Source organism: Labeo rohita, chromosome 21 (genome assembly GCF_022985175.1).
Source record: "Labeo rohita strain BAU-BD-2019 chromosome 21, IGBB_LRoh.1.0, whole genome shotgun sequence".
Classification (NCBI taxonomy): domain Eukaryota; kingdom Metazoa; phylum Chordata; class Actinopteri; order Cypriniformes; family Cyprinidae; genus Labeo; species Labeo rohita.
Window position 1 is genome coordinate 27,408,623 of NC_066889.1, and position 21,739 is coordinate 27,430,361.

General features: G+C 37.6%; 1 protein-coding gene across 2 annotated transcripts; it reads left to right on the forward strand.

Annotated features, from left to right (window-relative positions):
* The first annotated feature begins 366 nt into the window (after window positions 1-366).
* sec16a (SEC16 homolog A, endoplasmic reticulum export factor) lies at window positions 367-21,343 on the forward strand. 2 transcript variants are annotated; one of them, XM_051092999.1, is made up of 31 exons: window positions 367-491; window positions 2,626-5,548; window positions 5,664-5,797; window positions 5,987-6,081; window positions 6,178-6,295; window positions 6,381-6,570; window positions 6,648-6,816; window positions 7,702-7,844; window positions 7,990-8,051; window positions 8,171-8,309; window positions 8,423-8,662; window positions 9,133-9,230; window positions 9,314-9,395; window positions 9,476-9,593; window positions 9,674-9,785; window positions 9,887-9,992; window positions 10,094-10,234; window positions 10,321-10,434; window positions 11,525-11,699; window positions 11,914-12,329; window positions 13,547-13,594; window positions 14,021-14,182; window positions 14,277-14,360; window positions 14,439-14,495; window positions 14,582-14,714; window positions 16,362-16,502; window positions 16,583-16,671; window positions 18,028-18,081; window positions 18,489-18,548; window positions 18,906-18,983; window positions 20,353-21,343. In XM_051092999.1, the coding sequence occupies exons 2-31, from the start codon at window positions 2,675-2,677 to the stop codon at window positions 20,416-20,418; spliced, it is 6,498 nt and encodes a 2,165-aa protein (XP_050948956.1). In that variant the 5' UTR covers window positions 367-491; window positions 2,626-2,674; the 3' UTR covers window positions 20,419-21,343. The 2 variants fall into 2 exon arrangements, with proteins under 2 accessions (XP_050948956.1, XP_050948957.1); XM_051093000.1 differs by lacking the exon at window positions 18,489-18,548.
* Window positions 21,344-21,739: the final 396 nt, after the last annotated feature.

Genomic DNA, 21,739 nt, shown 5'->3' on the forward strand with positions numbered 1-21,739 from the left:
GTAAGGAACTCATTTATATGTCGAATTAATTCGTTTTAAATCTAAGAGAATAAAGCGTGGACCTCTTGCTCACTTTTGTTTATGTGCAAAACATTGATTATTTAATTACACTCCTACATCAAGAGGGGGCGCCATTTAGTTGTACCATTTTCTTTATAATAACATTTGTCTTTATAATAGCAGCATAACACAGTAACCGTAAAATACAATAGTTTTATAAATATTATATTGGAACAAAAATAACAGCTCACACTGAGCAGACTGTGGTGGTTATGTAATAGTTTATGTTTATTTTTTTGTCGTGCGTGGGGCGGGGCCAAACGGGAAAGATCCGTTACGTCACATGTACACGTCGCCAAGCAGGACGCGCTCGGCCAAGATGGCGGACAAGTGTCAGCCGCGGTGTCCTGTACTTTTCTGAGAAACTCAGTTCCAGCCGCGCTCGTATCGAGTTTTGTTTGTATCTGGGCATCTTGACTGGAAGATAACGGGTAAGAGATCCTGTATGGAGCAACATGTTTGTGGTCAGAAATTTCTGTGTTTCGAAGGATTAACTGTGATTTTTAGCATGCTAACGGCTAGTGGCCCAGTCAGCTGTCACCTGTAATTCCTCGCATCCTCTATTTACATTTCTTATGTTGATTCCTTTGTGTTTCTTCTCGTGACATTACAAATTTTTACTGTCCAGCTGTGCAGTTAAATTCGCAGGCTTCATTTATTAGTTAGGTTGTGGTTTAGCTACTGCTTTTTTGCCTTTTGCTTGCTTGGTTTACACTGCTGTAAGTTTATTTAGTGTGTATGTTTTGTTTTGACAGTTTTCTCCACTAAGCACCATCATCCAAATTAACAGCACGACGTTATTTTTTGTGTATTTTCAATACATTGGTACAAGATCTCTTTTAAGTATATTTGCTGATGTAGTTAAAGAGACAGGAATTAAATACCAGGATGTGACATCAGTGGGTTAAATCCAGAGAGGGGCGCTATACGTGTCCGCCTTAGAGCCGGATATAATGCAGTATATTGCAAAATTCTCTGTGTATGTGCACCTTGCATATTTTTAATTAAAAATATCTCGTGTAATATCATGCTTTTAGCTATGGATGAAAGTGTTATCTGTCATCTCAGCTCAAAATCTGTGCAAAAAAATAGCCTGCTGTGTGGTAACACAATTAGACTGTGATATGGCACCTCAACTGAATTATCAGACCTTGGGCTCCAGAAATTCCATTAAGTCTTTTCTCTCTGGCAGTGGTATTGTTTACAGTTGGTTCAAATGCAGTGTTTTGTGATCCATAATGGCTGAAAGTGTAAGCAGTGACCATGTCAGTGTGGATGTACAGTATCTGTTTGAACATCTACTCATTCTTGATTGTTTCTATTTCCCACATTTAGATCAAGACTGAAACGACACCGGTGGAAGTATGTGTAAACTAAGTGACCAATATAATGTTAAACAAATCAAAACTGCCATTACATAAATGTGAGCTACTCAAAGTTTCCACCCTTTGGCTAGATTACAACTCTGCAAAGAGCTTGCTGAAAAATTGCAGTTGCAAAAGTGCAATTACACTGCTATTCAAAGGTTTGGGGCATTGTAGTTGATCAGAAATGCAGTAAAAACAGTCATAATCTGAAATATTATTACAGTTTGAAATAATTCTTTTCCATTTGATTATATTTTGAAATGTGATTTATTCAAGTAAATGAATAAATTCCAGTCTTCAGTGTCACATGATCCTTCAGAAATCATTCTGGGACATGCTTAGGAAACATTTATTCTTATCATCAATGTTGTAAACGGTTGTGATGATACCATGAGACAGTATTCAATGAATGGAAGGTTAAAAAAAACAGCATTTATTTAAAAGATAATTATTTTAGATTGTAAATGTGTTAACTGCCATTTTTGATCAATTTAATGCATCCTGAATAAGTATTAATCACTAGTATAAATATATTTAAGTTTGACTTCAAACTTTTATATTACAGTAGTGTATGTTTGTCTAGAAAAATAACTTAACCTGGTGTTGTAGATTAAACTATGCACTTGTAGAGGCCCCCTGCTTTAAAAAAAATGTCTGACAGGTTTCAAAGTTCAGTGTAACTTAATGCACATTTCTAACACTCGGCCCTCAGTGTGCCAGATATCAGATTTCTGATCGTGGTGACTTCGTATGCCAACGTAGTGGAGTACTGCTGTCTTCACACCTGCTCATCACAAGGCCTATGAATCTCAGATGGTGTGATAATGTTTGTGTTCAGAAGGAGAATCTTAGTTTTAACTTTAATGAAATCAAAATTGTTGCTACTTACACAATTGATCAGTTTCTTTTTTAAAACAGACTGATAGTCTGTATAAAACCACTGCAGGTCTTGTCCATAAATGGGTGAGGCACTCTGTTTGTGTCCGCTAGTAGTACTTCTGTGTGTACTTTTATGGAGGTGCCACGTTGCCCCTGTGTTGACACTCTCACCATATGATGTTCAAAGCTGAATGGTTATTGTTATTTTAGCTGAGCAGCTATTAGCAGTATTAACTGCACTTTGATTCAGGCAAATCCTGTGGTAAAACCATACAATCTCTGCACCACGATATGACAAATCTGTGTTTTTCCTCTATAGGGAGATCTCCAGTAAGTATAAACACTTTGGAGACTTCTGAGTGTAAACGATGCAGCCCCCTCCTCGGACAGCCCCTCCTGGAGCTAGTGGACCTCCACCTCCCTCCGGTGGACCCAATGCCTTCAGGAGAACCAGACCTCACAAGCATGGGGCTGCAGCTGCTATGCCACCGGCTGCCCCACCTACGCAGCCAGTGACTGATCCTTTTGCCTTTGGAAGACAAAGTTTTTCACCCATGGCAGGAGCCAGCCAAGCTCCACCCATAAACAGCAACCCACCTATGCAAGGTCCTCCCCTGCCTGGGTTTAACCCAATGGCTCCACCACAAGGGCCACCACCAGGAGCAGCACAGGCAGCTTCTCCTGGCCCACCACCAAGAATTTTTACGCCACAGCCTGTTCCCCCAGGGCCCGCACCAAGCTCCAACCCTCCACCTGCGGAACCAGGATACTTTAATTCACAAGAACCGATGCCCTACATAGCACAATTGCCTAACCCTGCTCCTTCCTTCGGTTCTGGTTTATCACATCCACCCTCCACTGCCCCAACACCTTCAGTTCAATCCCAGCCACCTTTTCAACCCCAGCCCACACCTCCCCTACCTTCTCACTGGGTGCCTGACCACGGAAGCCGCCCACCTTCTGTTCAGAACTACTTTCAGCCAACTAGTGATCTCCCATCTCAGCCATTTCAAGCTCAAGCCCCACCACCCCACCCAGCCCCACCATTGACACAATCTCAGAATCAAGGTCAGCCAGCTCAACCAAATGTGACTGGGCTTGGTGCAACTCAGCAACAGAATTCCCACTTCCCGGCTCAGAATTACTTCAGTCAGTCAGGTGGACCCTCAGAGCCGTGGTTCAATCAAAACCCACAGGATCCGTCTCAGCATGCCTGTCCTGTCTCCTACTCTGAAGTTCCCAGTGACTCCGGAACTCTCTCAATGTTCTTTAGGGGCAATGATGTTGAAAATGAAGAAACCCTTTCAGGGGAGGGACGTGTGAATGGGATTCATCACCCTTTCCATTCGACGACTGAGTTCTCTGGTCCATATTTGAATGACACCGGTAACATTCGAGCTGGGGCAGCGCCGTGTGATTCTGTGGAGAATCAGGAATGTGTTCCAAACCAAGAAGTGCTGCCTAGTGAGCCTCCTCCAAGCCATGCCTTTGAGGGGGGTCCTAATTTGGAGACACCTGACACTGGGCCTCGTCTTGCCCGCTCTGCAAGTGTTTCGTCCAGCTACAGTAACGTCAGTCACAGCAGTGGACACGGTCCTCACAGTGGCAGCCACATCCCTCGGCGACAGCAAGGTGTAATGGGAACATTTATCCAACAAGAAAGTCCTCGCCCACCAGATCACCCTCCTTTACATCCTTCCACCGCTGGATACTTTGAACAGATAGACTCAAATCCAGCTGCAGAGGCAAGTCCTACTTTCCCAACTCCTAGCCCACCTAAACCAGTTGGTGTGTTTCAAGCAAGTGCAAATTCTTCCTTTGAGCCTGTCCGCTCACATGGTGTAGGAGTTCGACCTGCTGAGGTTGATCGTGCACGTATGGTCATGGAAAAGGGCGGACGTGACATGCAGCCTGGCAATCTAGAACAACCCCCAGACAACTTGGAGACAATTTATTTACCGGAACGCCGACCCTCATCTCGAGCTCAGGGAGCACGACGCCCCATTGAGAGTCCTGCTACTACACTCTGGGCTCAAAATGACACTGCCAGTCTAGGTGTTAACATTCTGTTAGCCCCTGCAGCACCCTCTCTGGCAGCAACATTTGTTCCAGCACATCCATCCGATGTCATCCAGCCACCGGAGGATGGCCCTCTTGATTTACATCCGGCAAAGCCAGATCCACAACCAACCTCGGAAAACCTGGAAATTCCCCCAGACTCCACGCCTCAGGCAAGTTTGGGATATGCCTCCTTGCTAGTGACCTCGCCTCCCGTAGAGGCCATGAACCAGCCCGTGCTGATTGCGCCACCTTCCAGTTTGGTTTCCTCTCAAAACCTCCCACAACCATCCAATCAGACAAGTCCTCAAGAAACAGCAACACCTGTGCACCCACCCCCTCAGTCTTCTGTGACCAATCAGATGCCTCCGAATTCTCCTCCAACGAATCAGCCACAGCCTCTGTTCTCTCAGACACCAGTAAACTTCAGCACTTCTTCCACGCAAGGTGTCTTGAATCTAGCACGAGAGGCAAAAGATGCTCAGCCCTCTGTTCAAGCAGCGCGACCTGTTCTCTCAAGGGCTCAGTCTCTTAGAGGTGATAGCCAATCTCTTCCACCTGTTTCTCAAGCTCAGACTACTTCTGCTGCTGCCCCCAGTCAAAATAAACCTTCAAATTATGAGCTGCTAGATTTTTCTATGCATCAACCACAGTCCACAAATCCAGTGACCATCCCAGCCGTCTCTCAGTCTGTCCATCCTGCAGGCTTGGTGAACAACACACCTGGCTTTTACCTGCAGGTCACCAAAGATGCACAGCAAGGTGGGCAGTCTGAAAGCGAGGCTCTACCCCTTCAGCAGATCTCTAACCCCCCACGACCCTTGAGCAACCAACCTGACAGTGATCCGACTCGCACCTCCCACCCTACCCATCCACCACCGGCTCAACACCAGCCTCCTCCGCAGGCCCCTCCAACTCAACCTAGTGCTCCTCCTGGATCTGCATCTGCCCCACCTTCCTCTTACCCACCCCAGTCTGGGAACTCTGCCCCTCAGGCACTTCAAGAGCCCCAGAGGCCTCCTTCATCTCTAGGTGGTCAGTCAGGTTATGGTCCTCCTCCTGCAATGCCACCTGGCCCGGGTTACCCGGGGTACTACCCGGGACCCTACCCTGAGTACCAGAATGGAAGGCCGCCATACCCACCCCAGTACCCTATGGATCCCAGATCTCAAAGCTACTATCAGGTGCAGTGATATAATGGTCTAGTATGTTTCTACCTAAGAAAGCTTCTAAATGTTAGACTTAAAACTTGAACATTAAAATAATGTTCATATTTCTTGGTATGTTTCAATTTTGTAGGATGATCCCTACCGTAGAGGAGATCCTCGATATGGCTGGTATGACGGTCAAAATCCTGGCTACCGGGAGCCTGAACGTCAACCGGAGAGGCCGAGTTCTAGAACGAGCCAATACTCAGACAGACCCAACTCCAGGTCAGGTCATTCACCCTATTTCTGACACTTTGAATCACACTTTGTTTTCACACTTGGTCTCTATTGCTTAGTCACAATCAGAGTTTCTATCCCTGATTCTGTTCACATTCCACATTTGGGTCCAAACCCTGTTAAGCCTTTTAACTATCAATAACATGATTCCTTTGTTTTTCTCATTTTTGATCTTAGACAGGGGTATCAAGAAGACATTTCTAGATCCAGCCGTAGTGCCTATGACGAATACTATGCAAACTACTACAAGAGACAGTATGATGCCTATGGAGGTAAACACAGAACTACAAACGCTTTTCCTCTATGCACCCAGGGGCTAAATGTGGCTTCTTGTTTTTGCTTACGAGTGTGTGTTTGTGTGTATTCAGATAGAAGCAGGTGGTATGATCCAAATGCTGCTTATGATCCACGATACAGAGCCTACTATGATCAAGCCTATGGCTGGTACTATGGAGATGCCTACTACAACCAACAATATCAAAACAGGTACACACATAAACCTATGCAATCAATGTTTTTGTGCATGCTGACACCTCCTAACTGAGTTTTCATGTAATGGTTGCTTTGCTAGGGGAAGAGAGGGCTATGATGATCCTTGGCGATACTACCCTGGTTATGACTCCAGCTTTGATGATGACTGTCGCCGGCGTGACCCATACGCTGATGAATTTGACCGCCGTTCAGTTCACAGTGAGCAATCAGCACACAGTGTGCGTTCATCACACAGTCGACGCAGTAGCTTCAGCTCACGGTCACAACAGGTGTGTGTTTGTGTGTGTTTTAGATCTTCTTGTATGTGTATGAGCAATGTGCATAACAGATTTTTTTCTTTGTACAGAGTCAAGTGTATAGAAGTCAGCCAGATTTGGTCAGTGCAGCCTACGATACCACTGGGACGACTCTTCCAGCGGATTACACCTACAGCCAGTATCCTAACCCTTCAGATACTGTGGATTACAGTCAGATTCCTTACTCTAACGACAGCACCTGGACTGCCCCAGAGCAGCGTAAGTATTACACACAAAGCCTCGGAGTGGGTGATGTACTGGTAGAAATTTGTCAACCATTAGAGATTTTGGACTATCGTGGTACATAGTCACAAAACATATTGTTTGCATGTTTTTTTAAGCATTGCGGTTGAAAAACAAGTGAATTTAAGCCACTGAAATGCAATCAGCTTCTTATACTACATATATACTTATACTAGTTTCTTATACGTATACAATCACTATCTTCAGTGAGTTGTGATTTTACATATGTGTATAGGCTAATATATATTTTTTTTGTAATATTAACACTGGTGACAAGAATTATGAAGTTTGTGTGTTATCAAAAATTGTGATATCATAAAGACCTTATTTAAAGCAAAAATAACTATATTGTGATATGTGTTGCTAATGAGAAATAAAATTACCCATATGACATAAGATTTTGGCCATATCACCCACCCATAACAAAGATCTTATTATGGTTCTTGTTATAATTTTGAATTTTATTTTTATATATTTTTTTCTGTTTTGATCTTAATTAATTGTTTCTAATTTTGGTGTGTGTTTTTATTAGTTTTTATATATATGTTTACTTTAAATACATATATATCTTTTTAATCTATTTAGGTGAGTTATTGTTTTACTAAATTGTGTAACTAAATGAAAATGAGGAGTAACTAAAATAAAATATATGTATTTTTTTGTATTTTATTTTATTTCAGTAAATAAATATATGTTTGCATAAGTATTTCCCAACTTTCTCTATAGCATTAAAATACTTAAAGCATCAATTTTACACTAAGGCACATGCATTCATTAAAGCTTCCTGGCTTTTTTGGGAAGTGAAACGTCCATGAACCATCTTCCTCTGTTTCTCTCTCTCATTTTGTGTTTCTTTTTCAGCTCCTCCAAGGCCGTTGACCCCAGAGAAGTTTTCTATTCCTCATCGCTGTGCTCGGTTTGGTCCGGCTGGTCAACTTATCCTTGTCCAACCCAACCTGCCCTCTGCTGGTCAGCCCACACTTGTGGAAATCCACAGCATGGAGGTAACAATTGAATCAGAGTGCAAATATCCTGATATTTCTCTTTGACTGTGCAGTTTTGTTTTGTTTTTGTGATTTGCTAATAAATGGCCATGATAATTGCTCAACTACATTATTTGCATCTGATCTGGCTGTGTTGTTATTCCAGATGATTCTGCAGGATTCTCCAGAGCAGTCAGAAATGCGTTCATTCCCTGGCCCGCTCGTCAAGTAAGAGTCATCCTTTATTTACTGAATAAACGCGTACACGTCTATACTCAGACACCGTTAGAGCCACGTACACAGTCAAACAATCCAGTCATCATCTCATGTGTACTGTATGTCCACAGAGAGGAGACTCATAAGGTGGATGTCATAAAGTTTGCTCAGAACAAAGCCCAAGAGTGTTTGCGAAGCGATGACCTCATTGACAAAGACTCCGCCTACCTCATCTGGGAGTTCATTGTGCTGCTGTGTCGCCAGAATGGGGTGAGTGTTTGTGCATCCCTTATTATAACTAAGAGCGTGTATTGTGTTTGGTTGCTTGTGCGATACTAATTTGTTTTTTTAGTATACTGAATAGTTTTTCATCTTTGCTTTAGACGGTAGTGGGCACGGACATCGCTGACCTGTTGCTAAAGGAGCATCGCTCCGTCTGGTTGCCCGGAAAATCACCTAATGAGGCCAATCTCATCGACTTCAACAATGAAGCAATAGAACGTGCTGAGGAGGAAGAGACGGGGCCAATATCCCTCCTATCAGACACTTTCATGGGCGTGCCGGAGAATGTTGGCAAGGAGACGGAGCGCTTCAGGGAACTTTTACTATTCGGACGCAAGAAGGCAAGACAAAATGCATGACTTTCCTTTGCCCCTTTAGCCATGTAGAGACCACTTTTCAATGTGCACTAGGTTTTAAGTGGAAAACATGAAGTCCTGGACCACAAAACCAATAAATAAATAAGCTTTCCATTGATGGTTTGTCAGAATAGGACCATATATGGCTGAGATACAACTATTTGAAAATCTGGAACCTGAGGGTGCAAAAAAATCTAAATCTTGAGAAAATCACCTTTAAAGTTATCCAAATTTTTAATTATTATTGTTATTATTATTTTGTTATTTGAATAAATACAAATTCTTAATAATAATAATAATAATGAATAATAATAACAATAATAATATATTTGTATAGTCATACTGTATTTTATTTGGATGTAGATTTATATTTTTCCTCACTGACAAATCCATATATTAAAACAGTGGGAAGACAATTGAGACAACTGACATTTGAGTTTGTGTATGTTTGTTAGGACGCTCTGGAGTCTGCTATGAAAAACGGCCTGTGGGGTCACGCATTGTTATTGGCCAGTAAGATGGACAACAGAACACACGCTCGAGTCATGACCAGGTAAACCACATTTGTTTGATCTATGGCTGCATGCTTTCAAAGCAACAAACAATGCTTAAATTGTTTATATTTGTTGTTTTCAGATTTGCCAACAGCCTGCCTATTAACGACCCTCTTCAGACAGTGTACCAACTTATGTCAGGACGAATGCCAGCTGCTGCTACTGTATGTTTGTATTTGTTTGTGTTAATTTAGTATTTTACGCAATGCTTGTCTTCACATACATCTTTTGTTTTGTCCAAAAGTGTTGCGGAGATGAGAAATGGGGAGATTGGCGCCCTCATCTGGCCATGGTGCTGTCCAACCTCACACACGCTCTGGATCTTGACACCCGCACCATTTCCACCATGGGAGACACTTTAGGTATATAAGCTTACATGCAAAGCATACATGTTATATATGCAGCACTAGATCTGTAGTCACTAATATTCTGTGTTTTACAGCATCTAAAGGTCTAGTGGACGCAGCCCATTTCTGTTACCTGATGGCTCAGGTGGGTTTTGGTGTTTACACCAAGAAAAGCACCAAGATGGTCCTTATCGGCTCTAATCACAGGTGTGTAATAACACATATATTTGATTAAAGATATGTATGCACGCAACTAGACACATTGCATTTGTTTGCATTAAAACCAATTCACTCTGTTTGTCCCCCAGTTTGCCGTTTTTGAAGTTCTGCTCGTCAGAGGCGATTCAGAGGACAGAATCGTATGAATACGCTCAGTCTCTTGGCTCTCAGCCTCTCTCTCTACCAAACTTCCAGGTGAGACAAACATGTACACATGCAGTTACTCTAATATTACACATATGTACAATCCACATAAATCTAGGAAGGTCATGACCTTTACCTTTTGACCTGTGCAGGTGTTCAAGTTCATCTATGCGTGTCGATTGGCAGAGACGGGACTCTGCGCTCAGGCCTTCCATTACTGTGAGGTCATCTCACGCACCCTGTTGAGCCTGCCTGAGTACTACTCACCTGTGTTCATCAGTCAGCTCATACAGGTACACAAGCCAACACGCATCAAACGATTCTGCCTGTCTCTGAGGTTACATTTCTGTCTAATCTTCCTTCTCGTGTTTGATTGCAGATGTCTCTGAGGTTGAGGTTTTTTGACCCTCAGCTGAAGGAGAGACCAGAGCAAGAGTTGTTTATAGAACCTGATTGGTTGCTACATCTTAGACAACTTGATGGCCAGATCAAGGTGTGCTTCTGTTTTCTTTTGTCCATAAGTAATTTCTGCCAGCTGCGATTGTTATTAACATGCATTGCTCTCTTCCTGTGTAGTAAATTTAATGATTAATGATTTTGAACTTATGATACAGATTAGTGCGATTGTTACGGCTTTGTAATGAGAAGCATTTATAAACCCTTGCCAACAATAAGCCTTAAGGGCCCCTTGTGGTTTGTCACCAAAATAAAAACATGATGGTTTAATATTTGAAAATGATTTAAAGTTGTACTGTAAAATAAAATGATTATTATTAAATACGCTTTTATTATTTTATGGTAAAATAGTATTATTACAATAGTAATATTTCTTATTTTTTTATTTAATCATCATCATCATCGTTCTAAACATCTTATAATTATATTAATGTAAAATTGCAACATTTTGGCCTAATTGTGCAGTTATGCGAAAAAGGACTGCAAGCTTGGAGCATTTAAAAAAATCTTTCAAATATTCAAATTAAAATATTTCAAAATATTCACATTAATAAATATATTTTAAATTAGAGTCAGTTTTTATCAGAAAATTGCAGTTGTTTTTTCCACGTATCAACAACAGGTTTATAATCTTTCTTTTTTTGGTTTGATATGTTACTTAATATTAATAATCATCATCATTATCATTATCTTAATAACTATTATTATTGAAAATAAAAATTGTGCAGCCCGCAAAAAAAATCACATTTTAAATTAGTGGGTTTTTTTTAAAGCAGAAAAATCACAATTACATTTTTTCCCCAAATCAGGTTTATAATATATATTTTTTTTATATAATTTATGTAAATAATAATTATAATTATGGTTATCATCAGAAACTTAATAAATATTATTATTATCATTATTATTTTATAATTAATATTAATAATTGCAACATTTTTGCACCACAAACCTAAACCTGAAAAAAAAAAAAAACGCAATTTCTATTAAAAAAAAAACAACAACAAAAAAAACATACAGAATTGCCTTTTTTCGTTAAATCATGCAGCCATACCAGAGTTACTTGTTTAGTGAAGAAATGTGCATATATTTGTGTATATTCACATGCTTCTTCTTGTCCTATTCAGGATGGTGCGATCACCTTACGTGCGGATCGTAGCACCCCGCAGCTTTATCCCTGCAGTACACCCAGTTCAGAAGACCAGTGCAGTCCACCTGACCCCTTGACTCTAAACCCTGATCCCCACAATCCTCTCATGACCTCCCTTTTGCCCCCAGCTGTTGTTCAACTCATGCCACCAGGTATGACTCTGTTCAGATTTTAGATATAGATATTTTTTTTCAGTATAGATTATAGATTTTTTTTTTCCTATGATGTTTTATAAAACTTGGATGTTTGTGAGGTCTGATGCTGCATAAATTTCCCTGTGAAGGGACTGAACTTAAATCTGAACTTAAGAAGATTCTTTAATTTGGATTCTTTAATTATTCACCACCTACTTTTATTCTCCTTTAGCTCCTCCCACTATTCTTCAGGACGGGGCAGTCCCTCTGCAGCAGGTCCCGCCTCCAGGAGAAAACGTTCCATTCTACCCAGTGGCCCAGGGGCCACGACAGCCAAACTTTGCAACACCGTTCCAACCTGAAATGCATGAGCAATATATGCCCATGCCACCCCAAATGCCCCAACAAATGCCCCAACAAATGCCCCCACAAATGCCCCCACAAATGCACCAACAAATTCCGACATACAGCCCTACAGAAATGCCTCCACAGATGCCTCCAGGGATGCCACTTCAGATGCCCCCACCAATGCCTGGGGCCGAACATGGCTCTACCCCTTCCTCTCCTCAGCAGTTCCCCCAGTCGTCTCCTACGTTCACTGCCCCCTCTCTGCAAGGGAAGGACTTCTATGATGAAATGGCACGCATGGTGAGTTACAATAAGCTAGAACCCCAGAATTTCATATTGCATTGTATTTTAGTCACCAGAAGAAATAAAAGTGAACTTGTGATAAGGCTTAGTGCGATTATCAAATCATAATGACTTCTTCATAATGTAATGAGAAGCGTTTATAAAAAAATAAGAAATAAAATCTTGATGGTTTAACATTTGAAAATAAATAAAATAAGACATTAATATTAGTATTGTTATTTTAAAGTTGTACTGTAAAATAAAATTATAATTGAATACTTTCTTATTTTATGATAAAGTAGTATTATTACAGTAGTAATATTTGTTTTTTATTTAATCGTCATCATTATTTTTTTCTTGTTGTATTGATGTATAATTGAAACATTTTGGCCAAATTGTGCAGTCATGCAAAAAGTACAGCAAGCTTGGATCAGTTGAAGCACAAAAAAAATTGTATTTCAAATTACAGTCACAATCTTTATCAGAAAATTTACAATTAAAATTTTTTCCACAAATCAAAAACAGGTTTATAATATTTCTTTTGTTTAATATTTATTTAGTAATAATTATGTTGAACATTATCATCACCTTAAAAAATATTATTTTATAATTACATTAATACAACAATTTTTAATGATCATCATCATAATCGTAAGAAATATTATTGTTATTATTTTGTAATTACATTGTAGTTTGTGTAAAATTGTGTAGCTTTGCAAACCTGAAGCTCTGTAAAAAATATATATATATATATATATATATATATATATATATTATTATTATTATTTTATTTTTATTTTTATTTTTTTTTTTTTTTTTTTTTTTTTATATATATTATATATATATATATATATATATATATATAATTTTTTAGATAGATGGATATCAGAATTGTTATTTAAAAATAATAATAAATTAATTAATTAATAAGTAAATACATAAATAAATACATTTTTCCAGAATTCGAAGTTATAGCAGCAACTAACGTTGGTTATTAAAGTGTTACATTATTGCATAAACTGTAGCATCATTACTTTTAATGTAATGTAACATATTAGTTTCACACTTTTATGCCTGTTACTTCATAATTACTGCCACCACCAGTGTTGAGTAATATTGGTTTTAAAATGCATTACTCATACAAAGAGTAGATTAGGTTAAATATTCAGTTTTATGGAATAAAACATTTATATTCTAAACAATGTTTTAAACTGATTCGTCTTGTGTTTTTTAAGGGCCCAGGCAGAAGATCGAGAACCACTTCACAGTCATCAGTGCAACTGGTATGGTCTATACATATACATTCACACAGTATAGTAGTAACTTTGTAATGTTGCAAAAGATTTCTAATACTTTTCTTTTGAACCTTCCACAAAAATATGAAGCTGCACAGCTGTTTTCAACATCAGTAATAAGAAATGTTTCTTGAGCAGCAAATCAGCATATTCTAAAGGATCATGTCAAACTGAAGACTGGAGTAATGATGCTGAAAATTCAGCTTTGCATCACATGAATAAATTACAGTATAACCTATATTCACATAGAAAATGGTTCTTTTAAAGTATAATAATATTTCACAATATTCCTGTTTTTACTTTATATTTGAGACTTTCAACAACATTTGAAAACATTTACCAAACCCAAACTTTCCACATTAATATACTTTTAATTTATACTTTTATTTAAACAAATGTTGTCCTGATTTGCAGGCATCAGGTCGTCGGTCTCGCACAACGTCAGAATCGTCCAATCATTCTGGACGAGAACGCAGCAGTTCTCTAGTCAATCAGAGCTCTCCGCCTCCTCCTCCTATCCCAGAGGCTACACCACACAATGAACCCAAGAAGACCAAGAAAGACTCTCCCAAAAAAGTACGTACTTGCATATAAACACATTCAGAGACCCACTGGTTATGCACTAGAAAATCTTTCATGATTAAACTGAATATTGCATTTCGTTCTTCAGCAGGGAGCAAGTGGCGGCTGGCTAACCTGGCTGTATTCGAAGCGGAAGAACGAAGCACATCTGCCAGACGACAAGAACAAATCTGTAGGCACCTACTTTCTCTATCATGATCATCTTGTCTTGCTTTATAGCATCGAGTAAGAGAATACTTTTATTTTTCAGATTGTCTGGGATGAAAAGAAGCAGAAATGGGTGAACCTGGATGAGCCAGAGGAAGAGGTACAGCACAAGAAATCATGCATTTCAAATGCTGTTTTGTGTTGTGCATGTATCATTGTGAATGAGTGTGTTTGTTTGTGTTTCAGAGCAAACCCCCTCCTCCTCCACCTACCGGCTTCCCCAAAGCGCCAATGGCTGGGATGGGGCCTCCAGGAATGAGTGGGCCACCAGGAGGGCCACCAGGAGGGCCACCTGTGAATATGTTCTCCAGGAGAGCAGGTCTGTCACGTTTTTTTTTCCTAATTACTCCTTAGTGAGAAATCTGTGCATTTAACAGGGTTGCCGCGGGTCCTTAAAAAGTCTTAAAAAGTCTTAAATTTAGTTTATCAAATTTAAGGTCATAAAAAGTCTTAAATTGTACAAGAAAGTCTTAATTATGATTAACAGGTCTTAAATTTTAGGCACGGGAAGACCAGAATTGTGATACAGCTTAGTGTCAGGATCAAACTTCAAAAGGGTATGATTTCATTAAATAAACATGAGCGCTACGCGTTCAATGTCCTGTGCTGCTTTGTGTACTGGTTACCGGGGAAACACATGTCTGCAGTTCCGAATGCGCCATCTGCTGGCAGAGATTGCATGTGCTTTTTCAATATGCCTGTTGTTTTGAGTAGGGTATTCTTACAATACAGGAGGCTGTAGTTTCAGAACCGCATTTTTAGGACCATGTAATTTTTTTTTATTATTTATTTTTATTTTATTTTATTTTATTGTATTTATTTATTTGTATTATGTATGCATTAACAGCTCATACTATTTATAGTAGCTATTCAATTCTGTATATTATTATTTTTAAGGAAATACTGAATGTAGTTGTTTAATTGTGTATATACTTAATTATTGTCCTAACCAACTCCTAATCCTGAACTTACCCCTGGGTAACCCTTTTGAAATATTTAGCCTAATTTATTTCAATATATTCTAGACTTCAGTTCATTAGCTGCTGCGCTTCATGTCTGACGTGTGACCCACTTAACAAAGTGAAGTAAACAGTAAAACAATTGCTGTACAAATTAGTGTGTTTATTAGTACTTTAATAAATGTAAAATAATTTGAATACAAATACTAATTTACAACATCCAGCAGCACAATGAACTGTTTTGGACAGTTTAATGGGCTAAATAGAGATTTCTGACACCCCCTTGAACACTCAAGTTTATGTCAGCTTTTACATTAAAAATAAGATGGAAAGATTAAAAAAAAAATAATAATAGTTTCAATGGATCTAGTCTTTGCGTCTGTTTGATATTTCTTTGTTGGAATGGAATTGCTAGATGGCACTGTCTCAAAAAATAGGGTCCCAGAAATGTGGTTTTGCAGGAGCATAGTATTGGGGTTGTTTTTGTTCAGACCAAAGCGAAAAGCGACCCATGTTTTTACCCTGCAAACATGCAGAGCTGTAAATGTGAACTGGTGGATCATTAAGAAGATAATTTATCATAAAAATCTAAACACTAACATGTATTTGTATGTTTTTTAAATTAATATAATAATTTATTGATAATAATTGTTTCAATTAATAAAAGGAATACTTTTTTCTATTTTCTTAAAAATTGATACTTTAAAGAAATGTGAAATGTATCACTTTATAAAACCTTTTGTTTTTGTGAAAAATCTGAACTGTAAATCGTTTTTTTACAGTAGTTTACAGTCATTTTACAGTTTAATATTTAACCATAGACATTGCCTTACCCTGCTCATATGGTATTAATTTTATTTGTGCAGATCTTAAAAAAGGTCTTAAAAAGTCTTAAATTTGAGCTTAAAAATCCTGCAGCAACCCTGTTTAATCATCTTCTACTTAAATAATAAATGTATAATAATGCTCTTGGCTGTTTAGTAAGTGAGTTTGCATGTGTGTTTCAGGTACTAAGAGCCGTTATGTGGACGTGTTGAATCCTGGTCGTGGAGTATCTAAACCGGCCGCCACTGTACCGCCTCCTGCTGATCTGTTTGCTCCTCTCGCACCCATGGCCATGCCAGCCAACCTCTTTACACCTGCTGCAGGTGCGTATGTGTATGTGAAAATCAGTGTGTTAATGCATATCAGTGTATGGCTGTGTGAAGTCTAACACTGCTATTTTTAGCCCTAGATGAGCAGCAGCAGCCGATGGAGGGAAGCGTTCCAGACGCCAGTGGGGAAAACACAGAGCAAACTAGTGCCACAGTGCCACAGGTACACACATCTGCCAAATAAACACACAGTGTCCAGAATTTACTTTAGAATTTCCCTATTGCAGTTTGCGTCTCTCAGTGAAACATCACCTTGGGGTTTTGTTTTTTTTTTTTTTTTTGTTTTTTTTGGGTCATGGTTACTTAACTCTAACAGTTGAAAGATTTTTGGTACTTCCCAGCTAAATGTCTGATGGTAAACATTGTTAGAGGTTGGGATTTTGTATCTCTTTAGTTTCATTTGTTCATTCACACATTTGTAAATTTAATTTAATTGTTTATATATTTATATTTCACTTTTATATTTTCATTTCACTCGAACTCGCCAGAAACATTTTATTGTATTTATTTATTTTTATAGTTGTTGTTGTTGTTTTTTTAATCACCAGAGAGAGTTTTTTTCCGTGTATTTGACAGTTTAGATTTAATATTTATATTTGTTGTCATTTTAGTTTTATTTTTTCCTTGCAGCAACTTTTACTTAGTTAGTTAGTTAGTTAGTTATCTAGTTGGTGAGTTAGTTATTGGCCAGAGGCAGTTTGTATTTCTTGCATTTTGCTCCTGACATTTTTTTTTTTGTTTTAGTTTTATTTTTCATTTTTTTCATTTTATTGCATTGCATTGCATTACATTGCATTTTATTGTATTCACCAAAGGTGTTTCTTTTTTTGCATTTGTCTATTCAATTTTATTGCACTGCATTTTATTTTATTTTATTTTATTTTATTCTGTTTTTGCATTTGGCTATTTTATTTTATTGCACTGCACTGCAGTGCACTGCATTTTATTTTATTAATTTTATTCTTATTATTTTATTTATTTTATTCTTTTTTGCATGTGGTTATTTTATTTTAATGCATTGCATTGCATTTTGGCATTTTATTGTTTGTTTGTTGTTGTTTTTCCTCATTAATATTGGCCAGAGGCAATTTAGCAATTTAGTTTCTTGCATTTTGCTCCTGACAAATTTTTATTTTATTTTATTTTAATAACCAGCTTGCAGTTCTCTCTCTCTCTCTCTTTTTTTTTTTTTGGCTATTTTATTTTATTTTATTTTTATTTTATTTTTTTGCATTTGGCTCTTTTTTTCAAATAATTTATATTTTATTATTTACTGATCAGAACCGGTTTGTTTTTCTTTCTTTAGCATTTGGTAATAATTTTTTTTTTTTCTAATTAATATTGGCCAGAGCCAATTTAGTTGAATTTTTGCTTCTGACATTTTATTTTATTTTATTTTAGCAAGTTTGTTTTACTTTCTCTAGGATTAGATTTTTAACAATTTATTAATTGAGTCATTCATTTATTGCAGACATGCTTTCAATACATATCCACTATAACGAGTGTGTTTTCCATCTAGATGTTTAATCCGAACACTTTGCCACCCGGCCCAGAGGGAACCCAGTCTGGAGAGGTCAGATCATACTTTACCACTTCTCCTTTAAAGCCACTTCATCCTGTCACGCCCAGCTCCTTCACCCATGAATGCAGATTAACACAATTATAACACACATGCTCACATGTAGACTTGCTACCTCTGAAACACACACACATTTTAACTTGCATCTCTAACTTTATACTATGATTATGAGCTTTGACTATGACGACACAAAGAGCATGAGTGTGTGCGAGCGTGTTTGAGAGCGAGAGCGCATGTTAAGGTGCTATTGAGGCGTTGCCATGGCAACCACCGACTGTGATGTAGCCATACTGTAATTAATGATTGACAAGAAGATATGTGATTTAAGATGGCGCTGCATGGGATTAATTTGGGTTTGTGGTGTTTTTGTTTGTTTGTTTCGTTTATTCCTGCTGTTCTAGCTGTCACGTTCTAGCTCAATGAGTTCACTATCTCGAGAAGTGAGTCAGCATTTAAATCAGGTACTTTCAGCTGGTTCTTATCTGAAACACACCCACAAACATGCACACATTTTCTAGACACTGTGGTAATAAAACAAGTGCTCTCACACATGCTGTCTGCACGCTTCTAACATCATACACTTGTAGCCACACCTCCAGCACGACACCCTGACTGAGTAACTGGCCAATAGGAAGGGCTTTTGGATTTCAGAGGCGTGCTGAAGATTGAGGCTCCGCCCCCTTTGGTGCACACACATTAACCAATCACGTGCTGCATGCTAATCATGAGTTTCAGTGGGCATGGCTGTTTGTATCCATGGAGATGGGTTGTGATGTTGCTGTCCTGTTCGCATGGTAACCGTAAATGTGTTCTCATAGGTTCCTGCTCAGCCGCCAGTTCAAGGAGCTCCACCCACAGGAGGCGTGACATTTTATAACCCCTCCCAGTTTGCACAGGTAAGAATCTTAAGGCACATTTAATGGCGAGATTGACCGCTGCCAAATTAGTGTTGTTATTGTTAACTAAACTAAAACAAATTGTGTTTGTTAATTGAAATAAAGCTTAAAATAAAAATAAAATAAAATAAAATAAAATAAAATAGAAATGTTAGATTAAAAATGAAAATTTAGAAATTTTGTTTTTGCAACTGGAAAAAAGTTTAAGTACTGAAATTGCTAAAATTAAAACTGAAATCAAATGAAATGTAATCTAAATAGAAATATTTTGGGGGAAAATAGACTAAAACCTAAACAAAAAATATATATATTAATTGGAAAAAATATATTATTATATTAAAGAAGAAAAAAATGACAAAGCACTTATTAAAACATACTACTAAACTTAAATTAAGTAAAAAATGCAGTTTAACAATTAAAAATATATTTTTGGGAGAATAATATTTTTGAAAGTGTTTTTTTTTTTTTTTTAATAAAAGTATTAAATCTGCATGCATGAAATTTTGGGGAAAAATGGATTTTAAAACAAATTAAAGTCTGGGGTTGGTAACTTTTTGAATTAAAAATGACAACAAAAAAAAGAAATATTAATAAAAAAAATAAAAGGAAATATTAAAAAAGAAATGTCAAAGCACTTGAATTTATTTAATCAAACTACTTAATTTAATTATTTATTTTTACTTATTACTTTTTTTTTTAGCTAAAATGCAAATATAGAACTATAATATAAAACTGCAAATATAAATATAAAAGCTAATTCAAAATATTATTACTAAAATAACACTGTACCAAATACATTAAAAACATGCTTTACCCTATAAGAACATGAAGAATAATGATATTTGTTCATATGTACCAATAAAACAAAACATAATGAATAATGGCCATTTTTACCAGTAAATGAGGTAAAAAATAAATAAATAAATAAATAAAAAAGGTATGAATAAATGTGCAAATGAGGCACTAAATTGCATGCATTTCCAGAAAATACATATTGACATTGGGTTTTTATTTATTTATTTATTTTTAATAAAATGTATTTTTTATTTTAGAATTTATTTTTATTTTACTTTATAATTTAAATTGTATTAAATTTGTATTAAATTATTAAACTTATTAGTACTAAAGTACTAAAAGTGCTACAGAAGTGGAGATTTTTACAACACAACTCAAGGCCTTTAAAGATGTGTAATCTTAAAATAGATAAAGTGTAATAAAATAAACATTATAAAGTGTATTTTAGATGCTCTCTTTCCTCTAGTCTGAAAAAAGACAAGTTATGGAAACAAAACTGAGCAGTGCAAGAAAAAAAAAGTGGTTTTGCCTTAGAAAATGACATGTAAATGTCTTTCTCTGTCTTTTTTTTTAGTCTGTTCCCACAAGCCGTGCTCGACCTGGCCGTCTGGGACAGAGAGGATACCCCACACTGAAATAACAGTATCGCTGTAGTTCGAGATCAAACTGTGGTTCTAGACCAGATCAGACTGAAGTTTGTTTCCTGCCTGGACTCCTGGAAGCGCTGGCATGCGGCTCTCAGCCTCCCACTAACGTCGTCCCTATTTGTGCTGAAGTCGGAATGAACGGATCAGACTTGTTTTTCCTTGACTCATCATCCCCATTACAGTCTAACTCTACCGTCGTGTTCTGCGTTTGTACGGACCGGGCGGCGCTTCCTCAACGTGAGCGGTGTGAATATAAGTGCAATATGTCGATTTTTAGCCCTGTGTAGTTTGATTTCCTTTAGCGTAGTCTGCTCATTTCAGCAGGGTGAATGCGAGTGTGTGAGAGCGTGTGCGTTTGCGTGTGTGGGGAGGAAATGTGGGCGTCTTGCTGATGAAAGGCAGCCAATGCATGAGTTAGAGGGCGGTCTGGCCTGTTGTCATGGGAACAGTGCAGCGTACCAGAATGTTTTAGATATTTATTAAGCTTCCTGTCGAAATGAAACCGGACAGGATCCGTACATCATAGTGAGTTTGTGTACGCCTAGTCACGGCGTGCTGAACAAACCCATCTCTTTTACCGTCTCCTGATCGAAACCTTAATTTTGCCAGTAGCGAAGAATCGTACATTTATATGATTTACCAAAATCCTGTGATCATTGTGTGTGTTTTGCTCATAAAATATCATTTATTATTTTCCTGGCTTCATCTCGCTCTCTGATCGGTCGTCTTCATGTTTCTTAATCACACGCCGTTTTTCCTTTGCTCGTTCCGGGGTTCTTGTTCCCATGGTAACAGCGGGGTTTTGTAATTCCAAAGGTCAGCTCTGTTTGAAGGAAGCTCGGACTTTTCCAATGTGTTTAGAAATTGACTGTACAATTCTTGATAAACTGATAATAAAGATATTTTTGAGCTCTTTAATGCTTGTTTTTTTTTTTTTTTTTTTGGTTTGTTTTTTAAAGGGGTCATCGGATGCTAAGTTCACTTTTACATGTTGTTTGAACATTAATGTGTGTTGGCAGTGACAATCAGAAAAAAATAGAAAAAAATCTGATTTTAAAACAATTCAAAAGTTAATTTTTTTTTATTTTTATGCTCACCAAATCTGCACTTATTTGTTTAAAATTACAGTAAAACAAGTAATATTGTGAAATATTATTACAATTTAAAATAGCTGTTTTCTATTTGAATATATAGTAAAAGGTTATTTATTTCGGTGATGCAAAGCTGAATTTTTAGCATCATTACTCAAGTCTTCAGTGTTACATGGTCCGTTAGAAATCATTCTAAAATGCTGATTTGCTGCTTAAGGAACAT

What these genes read in the sequence shown, in the direction of transcription:
- sec16a (XM_051092999.1), top strand. Translation starts at nt 2,675, where the DNA reads ATGCAGCCCCCTCCTCGGACAGCCCCTCCTGGAGCTAGTGGACCTCCA. An exon ending in TGTTCAACTCATGCCACCAG is followed by an intron (nt 11,700 to 11,913) that starts GTATGACTCTGT and finishes ATTCTCCTTTAG; the next exon opens with CTCCTCCCACTATTCTTCAG. An exon ending in CAGACGACAAGAACAAATCT is followed by an intron (nt 14,361 to 14,438) that starts GTAGGCACCTAC and finishes TTTATTTTTCAG; the next exon opens with ATTGTCTGGGATGAAAAGAA.